Genomic DNA, 10,825 nt, shown 5'->3' on the forward strand with positions numbered 1-10,825 from the left:
CCCCCCCCCCCCCCCCCATTGTGCATCAGTTAACACCTGTTTGAAGGACTATTTGCACACAGTTGTTGTGGATAGAGGATTTTTTTTGGGAGGGTTTAGTTTGCTTGAATTAATCAAATGTCTGTATATTAATATCTCTTTTGCAGTTCTTTTTCCTCTTGCTGAATTTTGCCTGTCAATTAAAATCTAATAAATAAGTCAATTATTGAATTTTGCTTGTCATTTATCTGATCTTCATAACTTTTAATCCTATTAATTGGATTAAATCTGTTTGACATTTACTGAATTATCGATTCATGTTTAATCTTTTATTACTTTGCTCCGTTCCTTTGTTGCTTATTGCTGGCTTTCTTATGCGACATTATTGCCAATCATTGTCCAAAATAAAGGCTTCACGTGGACTAATTCAGATTAATTTTCCAGTAATATGAAACCAGATGTGTGTGTCAGGTCTATAGAAGTCGTTTCTTTTTACTTTGTTGTTATAACACTGGAAATGGTTCAACTGTACAGTAGAACATTTTCCATAACTGTTTGGACTGGTCCCTAACAGCAGTTCACAAAATTAAGAAATAGGACAATTAGAATTACCCACACTCTTACTGAATGATATATTTATTATGTTATGAAACACTATCAAACCTAAACATTATATTTACCCTTATCACAGAAAGTCACACTGTACAGATGTTTCTTATAACACAGTTTAAAGAGTGAATAAATAAAGATGTCATTGTCATGCACTAAAACACAGAATATTCACTACACGCAAATGGATCAACACAGAACCACAAAGTTTAGAACGACACCTACAGCTAGCTAGCTACCTTCCACTCACAGCTGTCCACCCATGAATTCATAAAGACTAGTTCTACTTTATGGCTCAACTCCTGTTTCTCTCCAGTTCCTTACTCAGGAAAAGGAAGTGTGCTTTTTACTACCATGTATCTAATGTTATCTCTGTACATTTCTCTGCAGCCATCACTAAATTGTAAACTAGATTAAAGATGTGCAAAACCCTACTGCGTGTTCTTCGGGCAGATGAGAGCTCTACAGGGACGACCCTTCAGGACAAACTCATAGTTATTAAAGGAATGAAAAAAATCTGCTCAGTTGGATCTAAGTACAGATTCATATTAGATTATCCACAGTTACTTGGATAATGGTTTATCTATTTTCCCCAGGCTTAGAGAACAACACTGTCAGTGCTACATACTGTTCCATTGACACAAATGTTTCAGATGAAAATTCAGTGTGAAATGTATTGCATGGGACTCCCAGAAATACTTTTCCTTCTTAACACTACATCTGTCTAGAAGCCTTAAATCACTCAGAGCTACAATGGCTGAGTTTAAAGTAGAAACCAAAATAAAGAAAATGTGATGGTGAAATGAGAAAACGCTAACTGCACTGATGTTGAATTTTAAGTCATCCCATTGCTTGAACACCTAACTTCAGTGTAGCTACAGTATGTGTACAAGCAGAAGATCAGATGGGTTAAAGGCAACATGGGCAATCTTTATCTGTCCATTTTGGGTTCAAAGGTCTATCAGTCACAATATTGCTCTCACCAATCAAATACTGTTAGAGCTACAGGGTTTGTTAGTATAGTGGAAGGGTAAATAAGGTCGGGTAAAGAATTCAGCATGAGATTTGACTCAGATCTGATCGAATGGCTCCTATGGCTCCTCCTGTAGAAACCACACCTCGTTGCGGCGTCCGTAAGGCTTGAGCGGTGGGTCGTAGCTACAGCAGAAGTACTGCTTGCGCTGAAAGGGGGCCGTCTCGCCCAGAGTGCGTGTCAGACGCAAGGCCTCTGCTCTGTACTCACTCTCCCCTGCGAAGCCTCCAAACTGCCTGTGAACAAAATACAATTTAAATGAGGTGAATAACTGGGGTGTTATTTTAACTGGGTGAATTATGTGGACTTTTTTTGACAAGATTTGCTGTTTCAGGGACCCAAAAGGCACACATGCACACTGATATTTCAAACAATATGCACCAGTGAGGTCAAGTAAACCTGCCTTGGGACCCACTGTGCCGCAGAAGCCCTGCAGCGGACTAAACATATTAACTAAGACCTCCATGAATAAAATTGCTACGAGGACGTGCATTTGGGTCAGGTGGGGTAACTGAGCTGCATGTAGCTGCAATAATTCACATAATAATAACACAGTACACTCTTCAACACACAGCATCTCAAATCAACACTCCTAATACCCTCTTGCCCATGGGAGATCTCTTAAAATCTTGTTCCTTGTATAAACATTTAGAAATGAAACACCTACAGAGCGTAGACAGTCATGCCGGGCCGATCCTCAATCCTCATGGCACTGTCGGTGGGAGTCGGGGGGCTTTGCTGGTAGTTGGAGGGGATGCGGATGGCAACCATCAAACGGCGAGACAGAACACCGTCATTCCGCGGGTACACTGTGATGATGATGGGAGCTGCTGTGCCCATGGCCTCACCTAAGCAGATGAAATGTGAGACAGAAAGTGTGTTTTGAAAAATGCGGTGGGGGGGAATATAGAGGAGACAGCATAGAAAGTCTGGTTTCCTCCCTAAAGCAAATTACCCACATCTAAAGGTCAGGTTTATCCAGACTCTGCTAAACAAGCCATGTAAATCCCATCTCTATAAATAGCAAACAAATTAAATGAGGATTCTGCACAGAGGCCCAGTTTTCAGTCTGCACTCTTAGTTAGCTGAGGTTATATTGGTCTGATGACCTACAGTGTGGAACCATGGCCTGAAAGGACACTAGTCTTTAAACATTATTCAAACGTATCCTCCACTAAAGCTAAGCCAGTTAAGTGAGCCAGCTGAAACTGTAATAATATTTGGTTAATTTTATAGCTTAAAAATTAGACTCGTGTCGATCCCATCTTTAATGTTCATTAATTCAGCACAGCATTTAAGGGCACCCTAGGACTAGCCACTGGGTCACACACAAGAAATAAAAAGTAGTTAACTCCATGAACAAAATTAGAAAGCTAAGAGGAGATTGAGATATTTTTTTTATCCTTTTATAAATTTAATTGACTAGTCACTCAATAAAGAGCCATGATTAGTCATATATGTCCATGATTGGCAAGAAACCTTGTATTATAATACTTACTTTCAATTATTAGTCCAGTGTCTTTCTTCTGTGTGTGGCCTTCCTCAGATTATGAAAATCCTTCTATTGCATTACATAAAGTCTTTTCTTAATCATACTTTTCCTATGCGTGAGATTTTAAGAAAAAAATCTATGAAATGTATGAGCTTGGGGAGAGGAGCAGCACAGATAACAGAGGCAGTTCATGAGCCATACTGGGTCCTATAATGTTAGTGAACATATCTTAACACACTGATCCACCAGGAAGTAGGATTCTCTGATTGGCTTACCTTGTTCATTGCTCCCGCCGATGTACATGAGCAGCTTCCTCACCAGCTCGCCTGTCACTTGGTCGAAGGTTCGTCCCTCAGAGGAGACCACAGCGTACTTGGCACCGTCGTACCGTCGCACCTCAAAGCTAACTCCATCCTGAAAGGGAGAAAGGGAAATCGGGTGTGCCTTAGGTGTCAGCAGGCCAACCACAGCTACACATTGGTGCATGCACAAATTGCTTTTATGCACATACACACACACACACCAAAAACAGTTGTTCTCTTCCTGGGGATGGGTGCAGCAGAGATGTTGAGCTCAGATATGATTCACCTCTCACACACTGATGTTGACAATCTACTCCTAAGGATAAAAGCCTTAAAGTGGCGGGGTTTACACTTGGAGTAAAAGATCAGCGTGTGTGTTTGCGTTTGTGTGCGTGTGACTGCACACATGTGGGTGTGTGAATCCAATGTGGGCAGCCCAAATAATGAGATGCAGATGAAACATATTCACACTGATTTGATTTAATTTCTTTTTCTGCTCTGCAGTGTTCAGTCAGCCTTCAGAGAATAATGGGCAAGAGATGCACGGCCTTACATAACAGCACACAGGCAAACACACACACACACACACGCACACAACTCGCCCCCACCCCCAGACACACAGCGTTAATATGATGCAACAGTTTTGCATTAAATATGATTAAGTGGGGTTAATGTGGAGCACAGTCATTCGACTATGCTGCTGAGCAATAACTTTAATAGGTTTTGAAGGAATTTGGTCACTGTGGAGACTGTGATGCAGGTTTCAAATACAGCTGCTCATTCCACTAATGTGATTATACTGTGTGGTATTTTATAGTATATGCCTCTGTATGTTGCTAGGCAGTGGAATTTAATCTCATTATTACATTGTCTTTGGTTCTTCTCGCAATGTTTACCATCGATCTGTATAACAATGGTCAGGGCATAATTTCCACTGCATAATCTCGGTCTTATTTCGGCTTTTTGTGTTTTCTCTTCCCTGAAGGAAAACTGGAATCTAAAAATATCTTGCAAATGATTTCGTTTTCATCCTGTGTATGATTTTCTGACTCTTGGCCTATTTTCCAATCATATAGGGTACGCACATGTCACATCCAGTTGCTATGTTTGTGCTCCTAACAGCTTTCATCCACTTAATCGTATGCAAAATCCACCCCAGTGAAAAAAACCTGTAAAGTGGTCCTGTAACCAGATGAACAAACAAACAAGATAACACTATGTTATCATGGGGTGCTAACTTGTGACAGGTACCCGAGCTCCTGCATAGTAATTACAAGGGTTCTGCTCTGTGTGGCTTGTCAGTGGGACCACCATTAACACTGTATACGGATAACATACAAAGAAAAAAAGCCTGACTTTAGTTAAGCAGTGCAATTAATTTGTCTGCCGTGTGTCTGTGTTTGTGTGCATGTGTGTGTTTAGCTGCTGTCTTGTGCCGGCTTATACAGTGATAATTACTCTGTGCCTGAAGAGACCACACAAAAGGTGTTATCAACACTGTGCCTTGTCGTTCCATGTTCTGTTAAAATAATCGTCGACATTCATTTGCAAACTTCTAGCTGAGCTCAACCCATATGTTGCTGTTGCTCTGCTGTGAATGTGTGTGTATATGTGTGTATACCCTGTCTGCCTGTATTCTGTGTCAGTTTTAATTAAAAGTGTAAGGTGTCAGAGAGCTCCACAGATCAGGTGACAAGCTCTGATTTCAATACCTGCTGTTTAAAGAAGTCAGTCAAGTCCAGAGATTTGATGAAGCTCTGACTTTTTAAGGCTGTTTAATGAACAGGAAGCGTGCCACTGTAGTGACCTTGCATCACGCTGCATTTGGATCAGGAATATAAATGATCGATCACTAATTAAGATCCTTTTTGTCCACTTTTCTGCAGAAATGGAAACCTTTTCTTAAAGAGCACTGCTCAAATGTGAGTATATAGAACTGGAATCATTGAACGCAGTTATTCGTACACATGCTGCTGGCTTAAAACAGTATTTTTATTTCTTTATTTCAGCTTCAGACAATAGATGTTAGTATGCGGTGTCAGAACAGATCTGCCTTACTGTGCCTGTGTGTGGGTAAATGTGTCACTTTGGGTCATCTGAGTTCGTGCCTGTCTGGCCTGGAAGTCCTCATTGTCTATCAGTCTATCCGCCTTTGTGTCCCTGTCAAAAGTGAGCTGCTATTCAAAGATAAACACACAAAGCCACTTTCAGAACCCCATGCCAACTGTGACATTACATGGCTACATGCACATTTACAGTAGTGCACTGCAGGTCAACGGTCCATGAGAGAAGGACCTCGAAATGGCTGTTTGGCATTTGCTTCAATTAACAACACACATCACTGAGTTCACTGAAATCTCTCCAACGTGTGCACGTACATTATATACGGGCAAACACATTATATACACAAACACAACAGGGGGCGGGGTGGGGGTTGAGATGCTGACATGGAAAGGGCATGACCTTCCTCCTCACACGTCACCGTGCTCATCAGAGATGTTCCCGTGTATCAGTGTGCACACCCAATCCATATCTGAGCTCATGGGTTAACCACAAACACGTCTGATCTGCATCCTCTTCCAGGGCAGGGTCACTTAGCTCGTCCCCTGTGGTTTCACGTGCACGTGTGCACGCGCGCAGTGTCTCTTTCTCACACACATGCATCTACAATGTCGGGATGGAAAAAACAGTGAACCCGCAGCTTTGCGCGCAACAATGAAACCATTCTGACTCTGGTCTACTGTGTGTGTATGTGTGCAATTTACACAGAGCTCAGCATCAGCATCTTTATTCATGTCTGCCTCGTTGATTGGCAGAGGACCTCTGGCTGGTTTGCCCCAATGCCCCACACTGCGGCTCAGCGGGCATCCTTATAGGTCACAAGCAATTAACTGCCAGGCTGTTAGTCAAGGTTACAGGGGTTGTTACAACATCTGGAAAAACACCGCAATGGCCATTTAAAGAGAAAATTGCCACAGCATAACCTAGTTAATGTTAAGTGCTGGATAAAATATTTATGCAAACAGAAGGGGGGAACCGTGCACCTTTACAGTACAGCAGGAATACTGTGCGTAATCATTGCTGCGTAAAGATACGGAGAGAGGCGCATAAAAAGACAGAATTAGCAGACGCTTTAAAGACATCAGAGTGATGAAGTTGTGTGTGACAGGTGTCCGCGCACTGCTTACCTTCGTCTCACTGCTCAGCAATTTATATTCCGTCTCCTCGGTGTTCCCGAAGAGCGAATTCTTGATCATGCCAAACATGTCGCTTCGGCCAGGTCACCTCTCCTCTCTCTGCTCCTTTGGTTCGCTGTTTGTCCTCCTCCCTTTCGCCCTAGTGCTTTGTTTGTTTGCTTTTTTATTTGCAGAACAACTTCGTTTATTCGGCTGACAGCTCCCTTATCATGTGGTCGTCCAACTCCTGGAAAAAACCTTGATAAACAAGAGGTAACTTCGTGCTGTATCCAGATGCTCCAAAGCGCAGATTTCTCCTCCAGAGAAGAGCGCGCACCGTGTTCCACAGAGCACTGACCTCTCTCCTCAACAGATGCTTTTTTTTCCCCTCTCGGAGGCAGAAGTTGCAGATGCTGACTCCTCGCCCCTTCGCCGAACCAAGGAATGAACAAAATCAGCCTCCACTCTGACGGGTGGAGTGTCTCCGCCCTCCTCCTTCACTCCTAGTTTTTTTCCTCTCACCAGCTTGACGCTCACTTATATGACCACCTTTCACTCATAATGGTTTAGGCTCACTTAAAGTGGGGACATCAAGATTACAGCATGGGGCTAATCTCCCATGGTTTATTACCCCCAGATGAGATGAAGTTGCGCTGACATTAAAAATGCATTGACTTAACTAATTCTCTGGCATGAGATGCAGCATGATAGTCTACAGGGAGGCAGTTCCCCCCCAAAAAACCTTCAGTGCCACTCAGCTTTTGTTAGGGTTTCTCTCTCATTCTGTTTGACATGGCTGTCTGGTCCAGGGTGCATTAAACAGTGGGGCGTGGAGAAGCACATTTTAATCCTGCTCTTTGTGCAATATAAAATTTGACACAAGCCGTTGGTTTGTCTGTATACATCACTGGACTTTCTTTTCCACGGTCGAGTGTGTGTGTGTGTTAGTTTGGTGCAGTACACGGGTGCACGTCTTACTCCCCGTGTCATTGTGAGTTGTTTGCTTAAGGGTTAGTCTATTTAAATTCACACTGAAGGCAATGTTAGTCACCACCACTAGAGAGTAAAAGGAAGCAGTAAGGGTAGATTTAATGAAAAAATAGTGGGATGGATAACACTGGGCCAGAAAAGCCGAGGTGCTGTATGAGCAGGCTGTGGATGGAGAGACAGGTAAACAGAGATAAGAATCCATCCAAGCTGGCACTGAAGCATCCTGTACATATACTGTGCACTATAATGTAATTCAACGTCTAATTGAATTTATTTTAAAGTGTATTTCATTTTATTAGTTCTTTGTTGAGTCAGAGCTTGTGATTCAAATTTTGAGAATGCAGCTTATTGTGTTGTTAAGCAATTATTTCAGTCTCTCAGGCTCTGTTGAGAAGAGTTTCCTTGCTAACCAGTGTTGCTCCTGGCTGAATGTGTTTGGCATGTACTGTGATGGTCTTTATGGCTTTTCCTCTTGTCCCATTACACAATGTTGCAGAGTCTGTCACGGATGCACAACAACATTCTGGGCTCTTTGTACCTCTGTGGGAAGCCTCAAGTTGTCTTCAAAAACCTCGCTCTAAAAATAGCTGGCCATAACCTGCTGATAATTGCTGTTCAACGGAAGAGAAGAGTTGTTTTGTAGCTGGGGTTAAATGGCGTGAACAAAGAAGCAAACCAAACATGAAAAAGGATAGAACTTTTAATGAGCTAAGCCAGTTGTAAAGACAGCTGCACAAGTCAAACTAGACTCTCGAATGTCTCAAACATATTCTGCACAAGTATAACTTTGCATCAGGAACAAAGACATGTGACAAAATGTAGATGGGATATTTGCTCAAATACAGTTTTAACAATATCTGCGCAGTTCAATCAAAGTCTCGGCAAAGGTTGTCCACTGTGAACCACCCCAATCGCACTAATGGAAAAGAATGAGAGTAGAACGGGGTAGGCAACCTGCATCTCTATAGCCCCTCTCCAGTGGCCCCCTGTGGCATTCTAAAAAACATGGAATTGTTGTAGGCCTAAAGTGATTCTTACATTCTCCATTGTAAAAATGTGTAACATTTTGTCAACTAAAATGAACGTCATAAGTCCCAACCTGATGCCTTTTCCTTTTCCTGAACCTCAAGTGGTTGCTACAAGCATACAAGTCTTAAGTCTTAGAAAATAGAGAATTTAATAGTGTGTGGACAGATTTATTTGCTTTCACAACCAATGCTGCTAGCTTACTGGTATGCTTCATCTGTGGTGAGAAGTTAGCATTATAAGGGGTCAAATATGTTTTGCAGCTCGAGACAAATGTTTATTTTTTTATGTTTGGCCAAAAAAAGGCTCTTATGATAGTAAAGGTTGCTAACCCCTGGAGTTGACCAACTGTAAAGAATCCCACAAACACCTGCACACATTTCTGTGAGAATAAATACATGAATTCACAAAGCCTACGTGACTCCATAATTTCACATACAACAAACATTTGTTAAATATTCTCAGGTATTCCTGTTGCTCCACGTTTGCCTGGCTCCTTATGTGCGTGGACATACAGTAATAGATGCATTCAATTACCAGTTTAAGTGATATGCAAGCAGGATGTTTGTGTTGTAATGTGTAACCTTTGTCAGTGTCCTTAAAAAGAAATCTCACAAAGTGTAACAGTGACTAATAGTTTAATGGGACAAATGAATCAAAATGAAAATGTGCTTACAGTCCTTTTCAATGGTTGCTTTTGCCTTTTAAGTTAGGGGAAATTGCCACAAAACAAACAAAAGCAGGTGCAGATAAGCTGTAGATGGCAGTATATTTACAGCTGAACAACAGATTTTTGATCAAAGCATATATTTTCAGTTGATCAGATTATCACCCCATTGAACACTGGTACAACAACACGACAGGAATAAGTCAAGTTCCTTCAGTCCATGATGGCACAATCTCCATTCTGCCTCCAGTCAAATATTTATCCCTTTGGAGTTTACATGAGGGGAATTACATGAGACCAGATGAAACAGCCGCAGACAAGTCCTTTCTGAAGAGTGTCAAGATTTTCTTCCGATTTCACACCCTCCCATGTCCTCACTTCTCCCAGCCTTTACCTCCTGGCTGAGTGGGCAACCTGAGCCCCACTAGGCCGGCCGCTTCTTCCTGGCTGCGCTCTCCCTTGCCGCGGTAAAGGTTGTGCAGGAGCATGTGGTTCCTGGTAGACGTCAGCAAGCACAGATATGTGTGTGAGTCATGGTGTGCCTCCTGCTGGGCACGGCAGTACCTTTCTCCTGTTACCTGTGAGAGGGGGAAAACAAAAGATTGGTGAAGACGAAATGATGAACCAGATCGTAACATACGTACAGTACAGTCAGTTCCTTTCAACCGTACTGTATTTTTGTTTTGGTTTGTTCACTATAGAGAAAAATGAAATCAAGTTAACATTCATGAAGAAATGCCTTAAGGTCTAGCTGGTGGAGTTCGCAAGCCCAGTAAGAGACGAAAACATGAACAGACGTGTCAATATCACAAGCTTTTTCTGCCAGAATGTTCTTCGTCAACGTAACAGCTACACGGGCAGTGGGCACTGGTCCAGCCCCTATAGACTTTCATATATACATTATAATGCCTTTGGGTCTTTTCAGAGCTGGGACAAAATACACACTGACAAGCAAGATTTGCTCCTAGCTATTTTGCCTCATTGACCGCACATGCATTAAAGCACCGTGGTGAGCCATGTCCTCCCAAGCATTAAGAATACAAGCTTTAAGCCTATATGCTTATTAACCCCTCAGTGGAACAAGCAGCTCTCCTGTGTTTTGGGTAAACAGAGACACAATCACTTAGATGGACATGATGGTTAGAAACAGACAGCACCGAGTAGTGTACATAACAGTTCAAATAAATATAGGCTATGTTGACTTGAGGGCTGCCTCCTGACTGAAAAAACATATTTGTTGACAAACACTCAAGAGATTTTTAATGTGCCAAATTGAAAAGCTGATTATATATATAAAAAAAAAATCAACAACAAAATTTTTCTGTAGTTTTTCTTCCTGCGAAAATGATTGTGGACAAAACAGCTTATTACAGGAACAATTATTTTATTAACTGATTAGTTTAAACAGTATCTATTTAACCGCGCGGATGAGTACAAACTCCAGTGAATGGAGCTGTTAATTAGTTCAGTCTGGGTTCACACGAACGCTTTAGGGATTTTAACACATATTTGTACTATATATACACATACACATACACACACATACATACA

The 10,825-nt window shown here is 41.9% G+C and overlaps 2 protein-coding genes across 2 annotated transcripts in view; both read right to left on the bottom strand.

Moving 5' to 3' along the window:
• Nucleotides 1-1,675: 1,675 nt before the first annotated feature.
• LOC118323249 (heme-binding protein 1-like) lies at nucleotides 1,676-6,810 on the bottom strand. The gene is made up of 4 exons (XM_035655191.1): nucleotides 6,604-6,810; nucleotides 3,389-3,527; nucleotides 2,289-2,469; nucleotides 1,676-1,857 (listed from the first exon to the last, which is right to left on the bottom strand). Exons 1-4 carry the CDS (start codon nucleotides 6,679-6,681, stop codon nucleotides 1,680-1,682), a joined length of 576 nt encoding a protein of 191 aa, XP_035511084.1. The 5' UTR covers nucleotides 6,682-6,810; the 3' UTR covers nucleotides 1,676-1,679.
• A 2,418-nt stretch (nucleotides 6,811-9,228) lies between these two features.
• Nucleotides 9,229-10,825, bottom strand: part of fmc1 (formation of mitochondrial complex V assembly factor 1 homolog) — a 2,187-nt gene continuing 590 nt past the window's right edge. Inside the window, exon 2 of the mRNA XM_035655213.1 lies at nucleotides 9,229-9,852. Coding sequence (XP_035511106.1) covers nucleotides 9,649-9,852 — 204 coding nt within the window. The 3' untranslated portion in view covers nucleotides 9,229-9,648. The remainder of the gene's footprint in view (nucleotides 9,853-10,825) is intronic.

This window comes from Morone saxatilis, unplaced genomic scaffold, assembly GCF_004916995.1.
Source record: "Morone saxatilis isolate NCDOM2014 unplaced genomic scaffold, NCSU_SB_2.0 Contig14, whole genome shotgun sequence".
NCBI lineage: Eukaryota > Metazoa > Chordata > Actinopteri > Moronidae > Morone > Morone saxatilis.

Coding starts and splice junctions, on each gene's coding strand:
- LOC118323249 (XM_035655191.1), bottom strand. CDS start 6,681: ATGTTTGGCATGATCAAGAATTCGCTCTTCGGGAACACCGAGGAGACG. Junction 2,470..3,388: donor CGGCGGGAGCAATGAACAAG/GTAAGCCAATCA, acceptor TCATCTGCTTAG/GTGAGGCCATGGGCACAGCA. Junction 1,858..2,288: donor GGCATGACTGTCTACGCTCT/GTAGGTGTTTCA, acceptor TTTTGTTCACAG/GCAGTTTGGAGGCTTCGCAG.